Raw genomic sequence first — 21588 nt, forward strand, 5'->3', positions numbered from 1 at the left:
TTCTGATTAGTGATTGGCGTGTGAGGAGTCAGCCCACTGTGGGTGGTGTTAGCCCTGGCCAGGTGGTCCTGGCCTGTATGAGTAAGCTGGCTGAGCAAGCCAGAATGCAGCATCCCTCCACAGTCCACCAGTTCTGCTTCAAGCTCCTGCCCTAAATTCCTGTCTTGGCTTCCCTCCATGAATGGACTAACCTATAAGATATAAGAAACCCTTTATACCCCCAAGTTGCTTTTGGTTGTGGTGTTTATCACAAGAGAGATTCAAGCTAGAATACTCTGGAAAGAAAGAGATTGGCCGTTGTATTGATGTGGTTTTCCCAAAGGTCACTTATCTGATAGCCTCAGCTAGTCACCTTATAATGGAAACCTCAGTGGGGACTTATGAGGTATTTGAAGAACTAAATCAATTTTCATAAAAATTCATGCTCTGGAGGCTTTCCAGAGATGTGACTCAGTCTTTCTGTTCTTAGGACTTTCTCTTAATTTGGACACAATTTTAACATGGCTGGCTATTTGACTTCTCGGTTAACGGGAGATTAGTGTGTCAGAACAGGAGATGTTGCAAGCTGCTTGTTGACAGGTGTCCTTGATAGCAGCAGTCGGCTAGCGAACAAACAGAACTCTCAAAGGCAGAGCACCAGCCACTCCGAGAACCTCGTTCTCTCTCTAGGACATCAGTTCTGCATAGTAATTGAAGCCCACAGTGATGACTAAATTAATAAAGTTTAATTATGTTCTATAGATTTAAAAAAATCCCAAAAGAAGAACCTAATTATAAAGACTTCCACCGAGAATGGCTAAAATAACACATTTTGAGACTTGGAGAATGCAAAGTCATTCTATGAAAATGGCTTTGGGTGTTTGGGTGCTGTCTCAGTTCTTCCTCGGCTTACAGGCTGGAGATATTCTTCTCAGAAAGCCAGAGAATTAATACATCTAGGATGTACCTAGACATTTTTTAAGTACACGCTCAAGTTCTACAGAGAAATATAGGACTTTTTTTTTGTTCTTAGAAGGAGATGAGTAAGAATCTGTTTATTTAAAACCTATCTTTGAATGAGTTGATCCAACGGTATTAGTCACCATAGAAATGACTTAAATTAAAATCAAGTTTTTGAAAACAGCCTGTTCATGCTGAGTATCACCCTTGATTCATGCAGTATGGCAGATAAGTCTTAGAGAGTCATTGAAACTCAAAATAATTTCAAGAGGAAGGAGGGAGGGTTACCTTTTTAATTTTGAAAATCACATTGATGTGTCTCTCATTTTTCCACAAGTGCTGTTTAGTGCACTTAAATTGAATTATACAGGAAAGATATTTTCCTGTGGTTTGGAGAGAATTGATTTTACTGGGAAACAGGCTGTTTTCTATCATATTCTTAAAACTTCAATGTTTGAGCTTTTTTTTTTCTGTCTGAAAGACTTTTCCAGGATTGCATTTTCTGAGAAAAGGCCTTTATCTTTTTTTTTTTTTTTTTTTTTTTGGTGGAGGGGAGGTGCGTTGTCTGTTTGGTTTTGGTTTTTCAAGACAAGGTTTCTGAGTAGCTATGGAGCCAGTCCTGGAACTCACTCTGTGGACCAGTCTGGCCTTGTGCCTCTGGAGTGCTGGGATTAAAGGCGTGTGCTACCACTGTGGTGTGTTTTTGTTTTTTCTTAATTCTAATCTATTTGGTAACTCTGACTTCACAATGTAAACTTCTAAAATACCCCATTCGTTTTACCACTCTAATGGCCCTTTTGTTTCCTTTCCTACCTTTCTGTTTGTAAAATGTTGGCCCTGGGAGAAAGTCTTGAGTTCAGTTAATGTAGGTGAAGCCCCACTTGGTGGAATCCTTTCTCTGGCCTCTGTCACACGTGTCCATTCATCTACTGACTGAATGTTTTTGGTGATAGTCGAGTCTCCGTGTCTGCTAGTTTTACAATCCAAGCATCTCCGAAAACGGGAAAAATAGCGCCCGTACTAAACTTTTTTCCTCATTACTCTAAACAGTATAGCACAGCAGCTGCTAGCATCACATTATGTGAGGTTCTGTGAGCTAACTATAGGTGAGTTAACACATGTAGGAGGGCTGGTGAGTGTGCAAAGCACTTGCCTTGCATGCCTGACAACCCAAGCTCCACAGTCCCACAGTCCCAGAGTCCACAGTGGAAGGAGAGAACCCAACTTCTCAAAGTTGTCCTCTGACCTTCACCCACTAACAGTAATAATGTAAAACTTTAGAATATAGGAATCATGAGAGACTTGAACATCTGTGGATTTTGGTTATCATTAGAGAATCCTAGATCCCATCTCCCATGGCTAACAAGGGATGGTTACAATAAACTGATTTCCTAAGTAGACCACTTAATTATTAAAAGTAGTTGATTATTAGGATATTTTTGTTTTTAATGTAAATAAAAACTGTCTTTATAATTTCCAGGAACTAGTGAATTCTTCCTGGAGGAATTACTTCTGTGTCACCTTTAAATTCTACTATTTTGTCTTTTCTTTGGTAAATGCATTCTCTTTGAACCACCAGAACCAAATGGGTGTTTGAAGTCACAGCATAATTGCTGTGAACGGAGGAGTTCTTTCCAGAGGCGCTGCCTTCTAGTTACTGGGTGCCTGTAACATTGTAACATTCGTAAAATGCATAGTGAATTGTCGAATAAGTTCCCTGTCTCCACAGCCTTAGAAATGTAGCTGAAGAGCTCTGTCTTAGAGTTGTATTTCTCTTGTGCTCTGTTCATCAAGACTTCAGATGTTTTTCTTATGAACTGTTGTCATATTGGAGATGGTGAGGTGGGCAAGAGCCAGATCCTGTAAGGGGCTGTAGATTGAGCTAGAAGTGTAGACTTGACAAACATGATGGCAGTGGAGATGGACCACCTCTCTCTGTGTCCCCAGTGACCCTCCATGCAAGTAACAGAAGGGGCTGGGAAGGACAAGAAAACTACAGGGTGGCACTTAGGCGAATGGTTTGACTAATTACTTACTGAGCTAGGAACAACAAGGAATTAAGTGCCATTGTACTTTCAGATAGTTGTGAGATCTCCCTCTTCTAGTTTGGTTCCATTGCTGTACGTCTTTTGTTTGTTTTGGTTTTGGTTTGAGACAGCATCTTTCACCGTGTATCCCAGGCTGAACTTGAACTCAGGTTCTCCTGCTTCAGCCTCCCATGTGCTGAGATTACAGGCCTGTGCCACTGCGCTCAGCATGCTGTGTCCTAAGTCATTATTAGTGTGGGCCAAGGGAAATACATTACAAAATGCATTTAGGATCGGACCTGCAAGTGCGTATGTTGAAGATTAGCACTGAACTGCGACCAAAGCCGGGGAGATAAGGGCAGCAGTGATTTTTAAGGCTGGTTTCAAGCTTCGCACATTCTCTACCCAGTATTAGTTTCAGCTTCCCAAGGGATTCCCATTGTGGGCATCCGCTGATAACCTGAATTTACACAGCTGTGTGTGGAGTGTCTCTTGGTCTCCACTTTGTTCACGTCCCCATTCAGAGATCTTCAGAGACTTCCCTGTTTTCAGGACAAACTGCTCAGCATAGCCAAGTCTTTCCGCACCGTCCTCTCTTTGTGTCCCTGATCTCATAGAAAGGGAAATTTGTACACGTGTGTGGGTCTTCAGACTGGAGGCACAAGAAATGATGTGTTCATTTAACATAGTACCTACCGCCCTGGGGCAGAAGCATCCAAGCAGCCACGTTTTTACAGACAATTACTAGCCTGAGAATTTACAATAGAGTTGCCACTTCCTGGTTTATTAAAATTTTTATTAAAGTACAGGTTGACTTTGAATTGAAGCATTTTCTTTTAAGATTTTGAAAAGACTGCTTATCTGGGAAATGAGGATGTCTACAGGATGGTTATAAGATAGCATGGTGAACATTAAGAATAATGTGTGTCGTCAAGTAGCTAATAAATGCTTGCTGCTGCTATTACTTCAATTGAAATCTAATCTTAAATGATAGCTCTCTTCCAACTGTACTTCCCACTTCCCTATTGTGATCTTATTCCAGCCAGTCTGGGGATCTTGCTGGTTCCTGAGGACTTACACGATTCTTACTAATTCCTCTGCCTGGAAGTCCATTTGTTCATGCTCCTCAGGTTTTTTTCTACTGACGTCTGGATTCATCCTTAACTTAAAAGCCACCTTCTTAGTGTCGCTTTTCTTGTCACTCAAGTTGTGAGTTCTTATTTTAGAGTGTTCTCTGTTACTTTATAGTCCTAATTCCGCTCAGAACTCCTTGTCAGATTAAGCAGTGTTTTACCTTTTAGTTTTAGTTATTCATGCATTTCTTACCTACCTTTGAATTGTGTATTAGAGACCCAAGCCAAAATCTCACACCTGATTAGCACTCAGTAACCATGGGTAGGTAATCTGTGAGCTATCTGAAGAGTAAGGAGATAATTAATGTGGACAGCAAGGAAAGCTTTTATAAATGCCACCAAATAGTATTGTTCTCATAAAGTTTTCTACCTACAAAGCATTAATGGAACACCAACTGTATTAATTTAAGAAAGATTTAAAAAAAAATGAAAGTCCTCATTTGACCTTCTCAACCAGCTTAGTATGGGGCCATAACGATCTGATTTCCCTGAAGATAACAGACTCACACTGTTAGAACAAATGCATCTTTGATTCCAGCTGCCGTATACTTCTTAGGATTTGCAGGATTAAGATTGAGTCTGAATGGGGGCTCATCACTTTGTCTTCAGTGTTGTACGGATTTTTTTTCCCCTTTACAACAATCAAAAGAGCTCTTTGTGACATGAAGTAAATAGATACTTTCCTTCGGGCTTTGTATCCAGGATGAGAACAGCACCATTCAGTGGTGAGTCTACAGAGGGTGTCCTGGTTCTGCTGCTGACTGTATCTTCCTTCACTATCCAACCTCTCGTCTGTAACCTGAAGAACCTGATTGCGTGTATCACTGATTTGCCAGGACAAGTTTGAGCTACTGAAAAATGATTATTTATTGAGCTGAATTGGTGGCATGCTGGCACTGTTAGTCCCAGTACTCAGGAGGTAGAAGCAGGAGGATCAGGAAGGAGTTCAAGGTCAACTTTGGCTACCTACACAGTTTGAGGATAGCCTGGGTTATATGAGCCTTTGTCTCAAAAGGCCAAAAACAAATTATTTGCTTACTTGTTTAATTTTTTGTTTGTTTTTAGAGACAGGATTTCTCTGTGTAGCCCTTGCAGTCCTAGAACTTTATAGATCAGGCTGACCTCAAACTCTGTCTGACCTACCTCTGTCTCCTGAGTGCTGGGATTAAAAGTGTGGGCTACCATACCCCATTCTTTTTTTAAAAAATAATACGTTCAATTTTGTGGCAGAGTATATTGATTCTTTATTAATCGTTGTTATTCCGTAATTCTTTGAATGTCTTAATCATTGTGTCCTAATGGTGAGGAGATTTTATGAACGGGGAGAGATAACCAGAATGCTGAGTCTGGGCAAATGTCGTGTCTGCATGGGGAATGTGGCAGGGCCACGCTTCTGTGGTTAGAAAAATTCCAAGGCCTGATTTTGGGTTCTAAAGAATGTGAATGGTTCTGTTCCCGTGCTCAATAACATGGGGCTTTGTTTGCTTCTTGTATTGGCTTAGCAAGCATTTGTTGAGTAAAGCTTTCCCACCGTACATTTTCCTCTTCCTGGAAGTGGCTCTTTGCTGTTTGTTTGCTAGGCGTTTTGAAGTTACCTTCCTACAGTGACTGTTTGTGGGGTTTGTGCGTTGCTATTTAAAGTGTTTTTAGAGAGCCAGCAGCACAGGTATCAAACTTGATAGGAAGACAGACTCTCAGGCCATATTCCAAGTGGATTGAACTCAAATCTGTATTTTAACAAGATCACTAATTGATTCTGTGCAGGTTGAAGTTTAACAAGCACACAGATAGCACATGGACTGTTACTGTCTGTGCGTGTGTAACAGTTAGAGTACTTACTTGGTACTTTTCTGATATAGCGATATCTTTGGAAGATGATTCTGTCTTTAAGACCAGAAGAAGAAAAAGCCCTAAAACACAAGAATAAATACTCTGTCCACTCAAGTTCAGGACTATCAGAGGCTAAGTTGTCTTCATGCGTGCTGAGACTTTCCCGACAGGCTTGCAGTGTTTTGAAGGTCTGTATGAGAGAAGCTGGTGAACAGTCTTCTGCGTCAGGACATTTTAGCGCAGAGATGCTTTCTGTTCCCTTTTGGTCAGGCAGATGTGGAGCTGTGTGTGCAACCCACAGACAATAGCGTGTCATCCTCAAGTTCCTTGCTTAGTTTTGCCAAGAGACTATCACGGTGTTCTCATTAATCTTGCACAGTAACGGAGTTCAGCATCCAGATCCTTTCTTCCTTCCTTCCTTTCTTTTTTGGTTTCTTCGAGACAGTGTTTCTCTGTGTATCAGCTCTGGCTGTACTGGAACTCACTCTGTAGACGGAGCTGACCTCAAACTCATTGAGATCTGCCTGTCTGTGCCTCCCAAGTGCTGGGATTAAAGGCATGTTCCACCCCCAAGTGCTGGGATTAAAGGCATGTTCCACCACCACCCGGCTCCAGGTTTTCTTTCTGTGTTGTTTAATTACTTTGAAGTTTAAGGAAAAGTACTTTGGGATCTATGTGTTTTCTGTTCCTGATACTATTTTATTTCTCTTAAATTACAGGTGTGCCTCAGGAGCAAATAAATAAATAAATAAATAAATAAATAAATAAATCTGAGTGTTGATTGGCCAGTGCTTTGTGCAGTGTTTACAAAGACCACATTTTGTATTGTATTAGCTCAGAGTCATTTTAGTGGCTTAGTAAATGAGAATAGATTTATGTCTTTAAATATCATAACTTTAAAAATACTATTAATGTTTAAAAATAGAGTTAGTGTTCTTCTAAGGGCTTTCTTTTTATAACTATGCCTTCATTTATTTCAGCACCATTTGTAGTAGCACAACCTACTAGCTGTGTTGGCTTGGGCAAGTTTACTCTTTCCCAATCAAGTATTAGCCATTCCTGACCCAACCTACCGTCCAGGATGCTATGAGATAGAGCACATTCAGGGTATTTCTTGAATTTAAATGTCCTCAATTACAAGATCAGATGATTCATGCCTTTTTGGGAGGATGGGGTTATTGAAAGACTTGAGGTAATGTAGGTAAGACCCCTAACATGACTCTGACACAGGAAACAGTACCCAGTGCAAGCACTAGCTGCTTCCTCTTTCCCTTGATCTCCTCCATGTGTGCGCAGTTATTCTAGGTGTGGCTCTTGCTAAAACAAGATTCCCGTTGCATTCTTCTTCCATTGTATCAAAGCTGAATGGAGAGAGTAAACTTCTTTATGACAGAGACCTTGTTTTGTTTACTGTGGCATCTTTGGCGCTTAGCCTTGGTCCTGTACTGAGTGCTTGATGGATGAGTGAATATGCTTGAATAAATTTAGAGGGTGCCTTTGAAGTTTATAGACATCAGATGTACTCAGATAAAATTAAGTCATTAAAAAAATTTACTCGTCCAGTGAAATGGCTCAGTGGATAATGGCATCTGACTAGAGTTTAATCCCGGAGACCATGGCTGGAAGGAGAGAGCTGACTCCCACAAATTGCCCTCTGACATTCACAATAAAAAAAAAAATGAGCCGGGCGTGGTGCACACACTTTAATTCCAGCACTTGGGAGGCAGAGGGTTTCTGAGTTTGAGGCCCGTCTGATCTATGTAGTGAGTTCTAGGACAGTCAAACCTACACAGTGAGACCCTGTCTCACAAAACACCAGCAACAACAAAAACAAACTAGCAAACAAAGAAAAAAAAAAACCCTAAACTTTCATTAAGTAACTGTGAAGATGGGTCCATCAGAAAAGTGCCTGCTGCCCTCCCTACAATCAAAAGAATCATAGTTCAGATCCTCAGCACCCAGGAAAAAAACCTGAGTTCAGTGTCACAGTAATCCCTAGTACTGAGGAGACAGAGCTAGTCAGCTCCCTGGAACTCATCGAACAGCCAGCTTAACCAAATCAGTGGACTCCAGGTTCAGTGAGAGACCCTGTCTCAAAAACATAAAGTGGAGGACGATTGACAAAGATACCTAAAGTTGACCTCTGACCTCCCTTATACACACACACACACACACACACACACACACACACACCCTCACATACGTACACCATACACACAAACACTTAGTAGCTAGTCTATGCAGGTACTGTTCTAGCCATTGGGTGTGCAAGTGGTAAAATAGACTCAGGGGCTGTATAATTGGTTCAGTGGTTAAGAGTATTGCTTCACTTGCAGAGCTCCTGAGTTTGATGTGCAGCACCCACACTGGAAGGGCTTAAAACTGACAACTGCCTGTAACTCTCGCTCCAGGAGATCTGACCCCCTTCCTAGCTCCCTTGGGCACCTGCGCACACACATGTATATTGACACATACAGAGATTAAAGATAGAATGGATCTGTTTAAAAAAAAAAAAGACCTACAGTCTTATCCTCACGAGATCCTGTGTTTTCTATGGAGAGAGGGTTATATGGAGGAAGGGCAGTAAGCGCGTCAACAGGGCTGTGGTGTGGCAGGGCTGAGAGGCTGTGTTTGGGAATGAGGGCTGCCACTTTAGTTGGAGTGCTTGGGAGGCCTCTCTCTCAGAGACTTGACCTCTGAACTGCAGCAGCAGTGGCGATGCCCTTTGATTCTTATCGTGAGGCTTGAGTAGCGGTGCTGGAGCTTTGACATCAAAGGGCTAGAGACCATGAAGTTTCAAATATGTGAATCAACACTGGCTTCCTAAGACTTCCCCCACAGCGCTTCTCTGACTTCTCACCCCCAGTATAATGGCTTTACTTCCTACTTTCAAAATTGCTGAGCATTCAAAATCGTGTTTCTCAGAAGAAAAGTTGTTTTGAAGAGCTTAAAATCAGATGCCTCTGAGAGAGGTTGGTGTTGCATCGTGAAACCTAAGGGCATCTTTTGTGTGGTTGTTTTGGCTGCATACTTATTCTTGCTGTTGTCAACTCTGCTAGCAAATGATCAGAATTCTGCACTTGCTCCTCCTAATGGAGAAATCTTCATGCTAAGAAATATGAGGAAGGAAAACAAAAGAGATTTGCGGAACTTAATAATCCAATCGTCTCTGGAGTATGGGATTCCTGCAAATCTTGCATTTTCGATTCACCCCGTGAAAGGACAGTATCCAGATAAGGCCCTGTTTTAGGGAGCATGAAGGCGTATTTGCTCTGTGCAGCTCTAAGCCTTGAATTTAACTGGGGTATGTTTCATTACGTGGCCTTGGTAGATACTATTTTAAGCTAGTCTTTCATAACTTAAGGCATTAATAGTTTATCCAGGATGTATAGGTAAAATATTTTTGTGCTTTAATGTAAGGTCTTCTGTTTAATGGATTGGAAGTCTGTTGGTGATCAAATACAAATATATTACTCTTTTGAGGTTTTGGGGTTTGGCCTTTAGCAAGGTGTTTTGCATATAACAGTCCCCCCTTCTCTTCCTTCTAATAGGGACATCATGACAACAGAGAAGAGCTTGGTAGTTGAAGCTGAGGATTCTCAGCACCAGCAACAGAAGGAAGAAGGTGAGGGAGCCACAAACTCAGGCCAACAAGAAACTCAGCTGGAAGAGGCTTCCCAACCGGCAGCTGAGGGCGCTAATCAGTGTGAGCCGAAGCTGAGAGCATCCAATGGGGACACTCCGACGCATGAAGACTTGACCAAGAACAAGGAACGGACGTCAGAAGGCAGAGGCCTGTCACGACTGCTCTCCTCATTGCTCAAAAGGCCCAAGTCTCAGGTTTCTGAAGAAGAAGGCAGAGAAGTAGAGTCAGATAAAGAAAAAGGTGAAGGCGGTCCAAAGGAGATAGACTTTGGAACCAGCCTTGATGAAGACATCATTCTAAAGGCCCCTATTGCAGCTCCTGAGCCTGAACTCAAAACAGACCCATCTTTGGATCTTCATTCACTAAGCAGTATAGAAACACAGGTAAGGCATTCGCCTGTGGGGGAGAGTATAATGAAGATACATTATATCTGTACTTTTCATAGAAGAATATTTGCTATTATTTTTTATGAGTCAGTTGACTTAGGCATTGATAGTGATAAATAGCATAAGGAGTTTCTGCTCTAAAGAAATTAATGTAATCAGTTGAAACCTGACTTAAAAAATATGCTCTATAAATCAAAGAAATGAAGGAAACTATCAGATGAGTTTATTCAGTCCATGTATCATCTTGCTGTAACAACAGAACAAATTTGAGTTTTAATGAGAGAACAAGAAAGAAGTGAGGTGGTTCCGAGTTCATTTTGGTGGAGTTAGGGATGGGATAGTTACCAGCCAGTGTGGCCCTTTTGTGAAAAATCTCCATTAATTCATGTGATCAATCTGAGCCATGCCTGCCCTATTTGGGCTCTATGCTAGGGAGCGTATCACTGCAATGGTAATTACGTTCCAAATGTAATGGTTTTAATTTTTTTTATCACATTTATTTATTTGTGCATGTATGTATGTGCATGTTTGAACATGCATGTATCATAGTGTACATATGACCAGAGGACAACTCTGAGAAGTCAGTCTCTTTTTTCCACAGTGTGGCCTTCAGGAATCAAACTCAAGTAGCCAGGCCTGGCAGCACTTGCTGCTTCCTGATAAACCATCTCATTGGCCCCTCCTGTAGTGTTTATTCATACAGGGCTTTAACCTTGCCACAGTGTAATTAAACATAAGTTGTTCTTTTCTCCAAAAAACACGTAAAAGCACAACTAGCATAAGTCAGACTGTCTTCTGGGAATCTTACTTGTTTACAGCCTTGCTGCTTACAAAGAGAGTTATTTTCAGATTTTACTTCTGTAGCTTTTGAACATTATCTGGATTGTTAAGTTCTGTATGTGCTTCTGTGAAAGGTCTAAAGAGGTATATAGTTTCATTAGGATTTTCTAAAATTATTACATGTGTTTCTGGAAATATTACTTGTGTATTCAGAGTGTCAAAGGCTGATTTTAGGATGAAATTATAATAGGTACTCGCTGTTAGTGAAACAATATTAAAAACAATACCCCGGGTTGGATAGGAGACTCAGTGGGTAAGAAGGCTTGCTGCACAAGCCTGGTGACCTAATTCAAATCCCTAAAACCCCCATGAAACAATTAATGTGGTAACACAGATCTGTAATCCCAGAATTTCTTTGGAAAGATGAGAGTGGAGACAGGAGTGTAGCATAAATTCTAATTGTTCTTAATAATCAAAACTACATACCAGCCTGTCGGCCACCTCCTGAATTTAATACAGCAGGCAAGCAATTCAATCTTTTTCTTTTTCTTTCTTTCCTTTTTTTTTTTTGAATAAATGCCAACCATGTATGGTTTTGGAAGAAAAGAATTCATAGAATTTAGTTAAAACTCATTTCAATAATGTGTTGAAAGAAAGAAAATAATCCAGTATGACTTCTAATCCCAGCACTTAGTAGACTGAGGCAGGAGAACTACAGGTTTGAGGCTAGTTAGCTGTCTTTAATAATAATAACCCAAAAATGTAAGAAAATATATGCTAAACTTGTTAATGTAGACCAGGCTGGCCTCAGACTCACAAGAGATCTACCTGTCTCTAGCTCCTGAGTGCTGGGATTAAAGGTGTGCGCCACCACTGTCCAGCTTCTGTTTGTGTTTTTATTGGTAGGGTTCTGCTTACTGTAGGTAGGAGTGTGTAACCTGTTTTGTGAATGTCTTTTCACTGACTTGGTGTGGTGGATGTGCAGCCAGCTCAGGAAGAACACAGAGAGGATCCGGAGTCTGAAACGAGGGAAGAAGGGATTGAAGAGTGCTCCAGGGCAGGCGTGAAGGAGGACCCCGAGTCAAAAGCGGAGAGAGAACCCGAGGCTTCACAGAAGCCGGTCAGGAGGCACCGAGACATGCACTGCAAGGTCTCTCTGTTGGACGACACAGTTTTTGAGTGTGTGGTGGAGGTGAGTGTGTTTTAATCCCAGAGTCAGAGCTACAATCGCTTTGTGTGGTGTGTGGGGCTAGTAAAGATAAGGCCCACTCTGAGGACCATTCTGTGGACAGAAATGTTAACAGTGACTTTCTGGAGATGAAGTGGTGGAAAAATGGGAGTCTTATTTTCTCCTCCCTGAATCTGTCAAGGTCTTGAGATTTAAGCATGTGGTTACTTTTATAATTTTAGAATCATTTTGTTTTTCAAAAGATTTTGTGTGTGTGGTACTTCTCTATGACCAGATTTCCCAAGGTAGGCTGAATTTCTGTCTGATACTAGGTCCAGCTATCCCCATAATTATGTTTGGAAATGAAATCTCTAGATGTCTCAGGGTAAAAGCACCTGCAATTCAGTTGTAAGTTCAAATCCTTAGAACCCACACAAAGCTGGCTGCATTAGAATCTGTTATTCTTGTCTTCCTGCAGTGAGGTGTGTACAGAGACAGGAGAATTCCTTCAAGTTCATGGGCAGGTAGCCTGGTGTGGGCAGAGACAAAATGAGAGAGGTTTCAAATAAGGTACAAGGCAAGGGACTGACACCTGAGGTTGTTTTCTGAGCTCCACATGCATGCCATGGAACTCAAACACACATATATACATGTTATATACACACACGGGGTGGGGACAAATAATTAACATAGAAAGTAGTTATGAGGCTGGAGAGATAGCTCAGAGCACTTGCTGGTCTTGATGTTGCAGAGGACTGAGTTTGGTTCCCAGTACTCACAACTGTCTATCACTCCTGTTCTGGGGATTGGGCACCCACTTACAGCCTCCTCAGGCACCTGCAAACATGTGGTGTACACAATTTCATGTATACACAAACACACATTCACACACACAAACACACACACACATAGCTTCTGTTTAACATTTCTGTTCCCCCGATCTAAGCCTCAATCAATCTGATGTATTTTTAGTCCCATGAAATAGACTATAGAAATATAAATCATATAATGCCATTTCTTTTTTCCCAGTTAGAAGGAGACTGAAATATAATGCCATATCATAAAATCTCTAATGTTTTATGAAAGAATCAGTAATTGAATCAGGATTTAACAAATGTCAGTTAATCAGCTTCTTTCTTTGTTTCTTCAGGATGAACTAAAACATCTGTTAACTGTTGCTTTAATTTGCCAGTAGTTGCCAGTTGTGCTGTGGTTGCTATATGCACAATTATTGCAAGTACTAGTAGCTTTTATGGACAAAACATGTCATTCATGTGTTTGAGTTTTATTATTACTGATCAGATTTTGTGCAACTACAAATGTATCCAACCACAAGCATTCTAAAGTATTATGTATAGAGTGTGTGTGTTTGTGTGTGTGTGTGTGTGTGTATTCTATATATAATACTGTTGTTTTTGAGACAGGGTTCTCTGTGTAGCCCTGGCTGTTCCAGAATTTTATTTGTCCAGGCTGGCCTCGAACTAACAGAGATCCGCCTGTCTCTGCCTCCCGAGTGCTGGGGTTAAAGGCGTGTGCCACCACTGTCCAACTATATTTTTAATTTTGTAGTTGTTGTTGAGATGGAGAGTCATGTAGTTCAGGCTGGTCTTGTCATGTAGCCTAGGATGATCTTGGATTCCTGAATCTCCTGCCTGTGTTACCCAAGTGCAAGGATTACAGGCGTGTGCCACTATGCCTGACTCAAACATGTTACTTCTATGACGAGAAAATATAAATATTTGTTCTGATATAGGTTACTGAGGCAGTCCCAGGTGGTGGTGGTGCACACCTTTAGTCCCAGTACTTGGGAGGCAGAAGCAGGCGGATCTCTGTGAATTGTGAGTTCCAGGACAGCTAGAGCTACACACCCTCTCTTAACCCCCCCCCCCAATAAAACCAAAAAACAAAAACAAACAAACAAACAAACAAACAAAAAAGCCTCCAAAAAAGACAAACAAAAAAGAATCTTAGATAGGAGGATCACAGAATAAGACCCTGGTTTAGGGGTGTGATTTTTTTTTTTTTTTTTTTTTTTTTTAGTGGAGTGGAGAAAGAGGGGAGGTGGGATTTTACTTAGCATTGTGGCTATTTCCAAAGTGCTGTAATAATATGTTCTGTTTATAAGCTGACATATCCAGGAAGAGGGGTTTTCTTATAAATCATGTTCTATTTAGACTAAGAATGTATTAATTACCAAAGGTAAAAAAGGAAATTGGAAAAGAACATTTTTTGAAAAAATTTGGTGATGAATACAGGAATAAGAACCCTTAACTAGGGGCTGGAGAGATGGCTCAGAGGTTAAGAGCATTGCCTGCTCTTCCAAAGGTCCTGAGTTCAATTCCTAGCAACCACATGGTGGCTCATCTGTAATGGGGTCTAGTCCCCTCCTCTGGCCTGCAGGCATACACACAGACAGAATATTGTATACATAATAAATAAGTAAATAAATATTTAAAAAAAAAGAACCCTTAACTAATGTTTGTGTATCTTCACAGAAACATGCTAAGGGACAGGATTTGCTTAAGCGAGTTTGTGAGCACCTCAATCTGTTGGAGGAAGACTACTTTGGTTTGGCTATTTGGGATAGTGCAACCTCTAAGGTAAGGAGACTGCAATATAAGCGCTGGCAATTTTAGTTCTCATGTTGGTAACAATGTCTGTGCCTGGCTTTTCTCATGTTGGTAACACTGTCTGTGCCTGGCTTTTCTCATGTTGGTAACAATGTCTGTGCCTGCCTGCTCTTATGTTGGTAACAATGTCTGCCTGCCTATTATCATGTTGATAACAATGTTTGTACCTGCTTCTCTAAGGCACTGGAAATTTTGTCCCAGATTTTCCTTCTTTTCTTTTTTAAAGAGATTTTTCTTTTTAAAAGAGATTTTCCTTCTTTTCTATTTCAAAGAGAGAACATTACAAATGTGCTTTTTTCATCATCAAGAGAAAATACCTACCATGCTTATTCCTACAATTTTAATGATAAGAAAATTGAAGTTCAGCACGATTATCCATATCAAAGTTGTACAGCCAATGAGTGGTGGAAGAGTTAAGATACCTGACTCTTATCCTTCACTGACTACAGCATTTGCTCTCAATTATAGTCTCTGTCTACCGTCACGCTCCCTATAATTAATGCTATTCCTTTATTTTAGACCCTTCAGTGATACAGGAATGACATTAATTATAGGAAATGTGACTATAGACGGAGACTGTAATTGAGAACAAATGCTGCTTTATTTTAAACCCTTCAGTGGCCAAGTGGTGGCACATGCCTTTAATCCCAGCACTTAGGAGGCAGAGGCAGGCAGATCTCTGTGAGTTCAAGGCTAGCCTGGTCTACAGTGCAAGTTCCAGGACAACTAAGGCTATACAGTAAATTCCTGTCTTGTAAAATAAAAAAATAAATAAATAAAAGATTTAAACCCTTCAGTGGCTTCTACTTGCCTAGAACTTAATGAAGCCTGGTTTCTTACCACAAAGTACGGTCTCCATGTTCTGACCCTCACGGTACCTTTCAGTTTTACCTCTGTGCCCAGGTAATGCTGAACTGCACAGAGTAACTCTTTTGTACTTTTGTGCCATCTAATTATTTTCATCTTTGACTGATTTATATTTCAAGACTCAGACTCTCCAGGTACCTGGAGAAACATTTCCTAAAATTCCCCTGGATCCGTGTTCTGAGATGCTCTGAGCTTCAGCATAGTGCCATAGTTATTTATACCCAGGGCAAGCAAATTGTTGTTCATCGATCATCTCTCATTAGTGACCTCTCCTTAAGTGCTATTTTTAGTCTTTTTTATAACCACAATGCCATCCACATGAAGTCATTTATCAAAGATTTGTTGGCTAAATAAAATACAGAGAATTTTTTTTTTTTTTTTCAAGATGGGGTTTCACTGTAGCTTTGGAGCCTCTCCTGGAACTAGCTCTGTAGACCAGGTTGGCCTCCAACTCACAAAGATCCACCTACCTCTGCCTCAGGAGTGTTGGGATTAAAGGTGTGCACCACCACTGCCTGGCGGGAATTAATTTTTTTAATGTAGTTTTATTTCATGAATGCTGGTGCTTTGCCTGCATATATGTCTGTGTGGGGGTATCAGATCCTGTGGAACTAGAGTTATAGACAATTGTGAGCCACCTTGTGGGTGCTGGGAATTGAAACCCTGTCCTCTGAAAGAGCAACCAGTGCTCTTAACCACTGAGCCATCTTTCTAGCCCTGAGAATTGAATATTTTAAATTGAGCATAGAAGTATACATATTGATTTTGCTATTATTAGAAAGTCTTTGTTTTGCTTTTGATCTGTTTTTAACCTTGATTTTTGATCGTTTTCAAAACATAAATTGCTGGGTGGTAGTGCAGCACGCCTTTAATCCCAACACTCAGGAGGTAGAGGCAGGCGGATCTCTGTGAGTTCAGTGGCAGTTTGGTCTACAGAGTGAGTTCCAGGATAAGCTCCAAAGCTACACAGAGAAACCCTCTCTCAAAAACAAAACAAAACAAAACAAAAAAGTTATAAATTACATGAATTTATTTTGTGGGGGGTGCGGTGGTCAGAGGATAACTTTTGTGAATTGGTTTTCTCCTTTTACCACAAGAGTTTGGGATTTGACTAAGGCTTGGCAGTGGTGCTTTTACCTGCCGAGTCATCTTACATCATAAGCAACTACTGGTTCTGAAAGATAGCTCAGACTTTGAAGCTCCAACATGATTGACACAAATCTGGATTTGCTTTTTCGGTGGGGATTTTGGCCCCAGTCTTATATTTGCTCTTGGGATTTCTGGAAGGAAGAGCTGGAAAGTCTCCTAAAACAGTGGAGAATATAGAGCACTCTGCTATGGGAGCAGACACCCTCTCCGATGAGATAGAAAGTTGCCATTAGTAAGCATTTGGGGTTGTATATAAACTGAGGGTTTTCAGAGGTCCCACTAGACTTAGCATTGGTGTTTAATTCCCTTGCCTTTGGACCAAAGGAGAGGCAAAGAAAAAAACATTCAGATACTTCCTTTACGACAAGGCTCAAACATGTATGTGCTTCATTTTTATGTGTGTGTCTGTGCAAGTGTGTACATATGTATGCATGTGTATAGAGGCCAGGAGGTTGACACTGGGTGTCTTGCTCTTTTGCTGTTTACCTTATTTTTGAGGCAGGGGCTCTCAGTGGAGGTGGAGCCCCTGTCTTTTTTTTTATTTTTATATACTGGTTTTTATATACTGGTCAGTCAAGTATATAAAAGCTCCAGGGATCTTCTTGTCTCCACACTCCAAGCACTGGGATTGCAAGCATACACAACCAAGCCCAAATTTTTATCTGGGTGCTGGGAATCAAGCTCAGGTCCTCATGCTTACAGGCATTTTACCTCTTGAGCTATCTCCAGTCACGTATGTAATTCATTTTCATACTGTAAAATAGCTTCCTATCAAGTGGTATTTATTAATAAATATTCCTTAGTCTTCCATGTTAATTGTGGGGGAATATAAAAGGAAACTTTCCTCATTCTTATGCATATAGTTTGTGGTTTTGACTGTCTATAACTGCCAAAGTAGTAAGTATATAAGCAAGTGTAAAAATTGTAGTGGTTGAGCCTGTCCATTTGGAAGGTTTTCTGTTTCGTCATTCTGTGTTCCATCTGTGTTGGTAAAAGGTGAGGAATGAAAACCATACTTCCTCCACCCTGGAAATTACTAAAATTCAATTTTAAATCTTTTGGATGAGGGGAAGAAAGAGTTAGTTAGGTAAGAATAGGGCATCTGGAATTTTGTTAATGTTATAATTCTTATGTGTTTGCTCTGTGACTTCATTTATTTGTGTGTGTGTGTGTGTGTGTGTGTGTGTGTACTGGTGGCTAAGCCTGGGAACTTTGCACATGCAAGTATGTATTCCATCACTGAGTTTGTACCCAAAATGTGTATGTATCTTACAGTTTTAAATATTTTAATAGTTTCAAATCTAATGTAAATAAGTTGGGTGTAGTGGTACATACCTTAATCCTAGCCCTTGGAAAACAGGCAGAACTCTGAGTTCAAAGCTAGCCTGGTCTACATAATGAGTTCAGACCATTTAGAGCTGCAAAGGAAAAAAAAAAAAGCTGTTTTAGATAATACTAGAAATTTAGGTGTTTTGTCTTTAAACATCTCTCATTGAGGCCTTTGAAGGATTGTTAATAGTGAAACTTTTTCTAAAGTGCCAGCATCTTGCAGGGGATGTGCAGGTTGAAGAGGCCTGCTGTGGTGATGTATAGTGGGGTTGTGGAAGAACAGAGAAGGGGGAGAAACATTAACCGTGCACCAGAGGCTGGGCTGACATAGAAAATTTGAACAAGACTGAAGGTGAGAGGAGAAAATAGGATTTGGATGATGTCACTCACTCACTGTCTAGATCTTTGCTAATCTTTTCCTGACACTATAAATAGTACATGCTATTTCTCATTTGCTGTTACAAGCAGGCTTACATATGTGAACAGCTCTGTAAGATGGAGAGTGGGACAAAATTTACACCTTAGGTATGGAGAGTCTCTAGATGCTCAGCCAGGACATCCTGGAGCACGGATTCAAACCAACCTTGGGTTCCCATCTTTGCTGCTGAGAAACCGCTATGCTTTGTAACATTAACGCAAAGGCTTCCAGGGGGAAATGGAGGTTCAACTGGAGGCCTTTTCCCCAGGTAGCCAGGGAGCTGAATTGCTTGTGTGTTCTGGAGCTCCGTGTGAATGCCTTTTCTTCTTTTTACAGACATGGCTGGATTCTGCCAAAGAAATAAAAAAACAGGTTCGAGGTAAGTGGACACAGCCCTCTTATGGATCTCTCTTTTTCAGTTGGGCCAGAGGATCCCAGCCATCACTGGCTGTGAGTCAGTCACTTGAGAGTCCTGACTGTGGCAGACTGCTTTGAAATAGGGATAAAGCTTTTTCCTGGAAGGGCCGATTCCATAGTAGAAAAATATACTAGAGGTTGACAATACTGAGATGTAGGTCAGATTTTGACCATAAAAAAGACAAAACAAAAACCAACTGGGCAAAGTTGGAAAAGTAGGACTAGGTGAGAGTAAACAGAAGGTTGGAAAACAACAAAAATGAGAAAATGAAAATGGGACTCAGTTCTCAAAATGTCAGAGACGGAACTGTGCTAGCCACCGGCAGGAGTTTGCTGCTGGATCTTGGTCCTTTTAGTGCTCTATGCTGTTGTGTTCTTTTAGTGTTCTAGACTCTTGTGTCTTTTTTGTCTCGGTTGTGTGCTTTTCTGGGTGGTAATGAAACCTGTGTGACCCTACACTACCATGTCTAGGCCAGGAGTCTCCTTTTGTCTAGCGTACCCACACCGTGTATGCTGCAAAGCACACTAGTTGCTTAGTTAGCTGTGAGGTTACCAGATAGTCTATCACAGGCTTGTGTTAAGTAAACCTTTCGTTATTTAATAATGGCCACGAAGTACCAGAGTAGTGATGTTGGCAATTTGGTTAGGCCAAAGAGAAGTTACCCAGTAGTTCTTTAAGTGAAAAAGGTAAGTTCTCAAATTCGTCGTATTTATAGGGTTCATTACTCTTCAAGATTGTCAGCATCCGGGCTGGAGAGATGGCTCAGTGGTTAAGAGCACTGGCTGCTCATCCAGAGGTCCTGAGTTCAATTCCCAGCAACCACATGGTGGCTCACAACCATCTGTAATGAGATCTAACGTCCTCCTCTGGCGTGCGGGCATACATGGAGGCAGAATGTTGTATGCATGATAAATAAATAAATCTTTAAAAAAAAAAAAAAGATTGTTAGCATCCATGGGTGGCCCTGGAGCACATGCCCTGAGATAGGGAAGGTGGTGCTTGTCATCCTTTTGTAAATCTAAGGAAGGAAAAATGAAGGAAGACTTGTTTTCCACTGGTCATCTGGCAGTGGAGCTCCTCTCATAGCTTGAGCATATCGTACTGTTGCATGCCCTGCTCGGACTGCTGTTCTGGTGCGAAAAATGTGCAGATTAGTAGTTCATAGCCCCAGACCCAGTGAACTCATTGAGATGGCACATCTTTTTTTTTTAATATTTATTTATTTATTATGTATACAATATTCTGTCTGTGTGTATGCCTGCAGGCCAGAAGAGGGGACCAGACCTCATTACAGATGGTTGTGAGCCACCATGTGGTTGCTGGGAATTGAACTCAGGACCTCTGGAAGAGCAGGCAATGCTCTTAACCTCTGAGACATCTCTCCAGCCCGAGATGGCACATCTTGACTAAAGCTAGCTAGCTATCACTGTAGCTTCATTTATTTCTGAAGAACCTTCAGGAAATTTGGTGATTGGTACTCATCCTGACGAGTGGATTTTAACTCTTTTGTCACCCAATGAGAATTGTTCACTTGTTTCTTGAAACATTTCTGTTACCATGAAACGTTTTTCTTTAGCCCTTGATAGTGACTGTTTTAGCATTCTTTTATTTCATTTTGTTTTTGTTTTAGCATTCTTAAAATAGAGAAGCAAAAAAAAAAAAATTCCCCTTTGGACTGACTGGCAACTTTCTACATTTGTTCTTCACTGATAAAAGCTTGAATTTATTATTTTATAATTACTATTTTTGTTATTACTATTTTGAGACTGGTCTCACTAGATAGTCCAAAGCAAGCTATAAATAAATCTACATACCCAAGACTCTATTAAAAATAATGATGAAAGTCTTCCTACCGTATGGGGGGAAATCCATAAAAACTTTACTAGTGAATCAAATATATACTGTCAGGAAGCATGTTATAAAGGGGTTTTCCTTTTTAACCTTTTCTTCATATAATTAGTGTATACTCGTGGCAATTTTATTTTGAAAGTTTTATTGTGAGTATACATGTATGTGTGCACACGTGCTTGTATGCAGAGGTCAGAGAACAGCTTTGTGGCGTCAGTTTTTTCTTCCACCTATACATGGGTTCCAGGGATTCAGTTCAGGTAGCTAGGCTTATGTGGCAAGCACTTTTACCTGCTGAGCCATCTCTGTAGTCCCCATGAATAATTTAAACATCATCAAATCTAATCAATTAGATTGGTATAATCTGTGTGATATTTCTAGGCAGATAGGAATTTTTCAGAATGTTCCCAGGAGAGATACATATCTGGGTTTCAGCTACTTGAGGGCCTCTCTCAAAACAAGCAGACCAAAGCAATTACGCTGTACATGGTTTTAAAACTCAATTATAAAAGTAAATGTTACAGGTATACAATATAACATTTAAAGGTGCAAACGAAAATAGCACAAGGTGAATCTTCCTACCCTGCCTTAGTCATGCAGTTTCCTTTTCTGGCAGCAGCCATGGCAACTAATTTCCTGTCTTCCTTCTAGACAAGTCTGAGTGCATTTAAATACATACCCATGGTCGTGTCTACTTAAATATGTGACTCATCTTTCTGTATAACAGGGTATTGGTATCTATGTCTGCCTATCTCTATCCATCCATCCGTCCATCCATCCATCCGTCCATCTATCTATTCCTCCATCTATCTATATTTTATTGTTTTAAAAACAATGGTCACATATACTATATATAAATAATTATATTTTTGTGTATTTTGGACTACTCTTGTTAGTTTCCTATTGCATTCATGTTTGCATTTTTGGATATATCTCTGTATTCGCTAAGTATCTATGGATTTTTTTTTGGTATGTGTATGAGTCATTGTTTTTGTAGAGGTACACGTGTGTGTGTACCTG

At 40.6% G+C, this 21588-nt stretch overlaps 1 protein-coding gene across 28 annotated transcripts in view; it reads left to right on the forward strand.

Annotated features, from left to right (window-relative positions):
* The window catches only part of Epb41 (erythrocyte membrane protein band 4.1), a 149233-nt gene that overhangs the window by 61619 nt on the left and 66026 nt on the right, over positions 1-21588 (forward strand). For 27 of the 28 annotated variants that reach the window (XM_041651406.1, XM_041651386.1, XM_041651382.1 and 24 more), the window contains exons 2-5: positions 9481-9958; positions 11727-11933; positions 14405-14509; positions 18639-18681. In XM_041651406.1, the coding sequence (XP_041507340.1) occupies positions 9488-9958; positions 11727-11933; positions 14405-14509; positions 18639-18681 (826 nt within the window). In that variant the 5' untranslated portion in view covers positions 9481-9487. The remainder of the gene's footprint in view (positions 1-9480; positions 9959-11726; positions 11934-14404; positions 14510-18638; positions 18682-21588) is intronic. The other variant, XM_041651392.1, reaches the window with a different exon arrangement.

The sequence above is a fragment of the Microtus oregoni genome, unplaced genomic scaffold (assembly GCF_018167655.1).
Source record: "Microtus oregoni isolate MIOR12 unplaced genomic scaffold, Mior012 000005F_ref0000423, whole genome shotgun sequence".
Taxonomy (NCBI): domain Eukaryota; kingdom Metazoa; phylum Chordata; class Mammalia; order Rodentia; family Cricetidae; genus Microtus; species Microtus oregoni.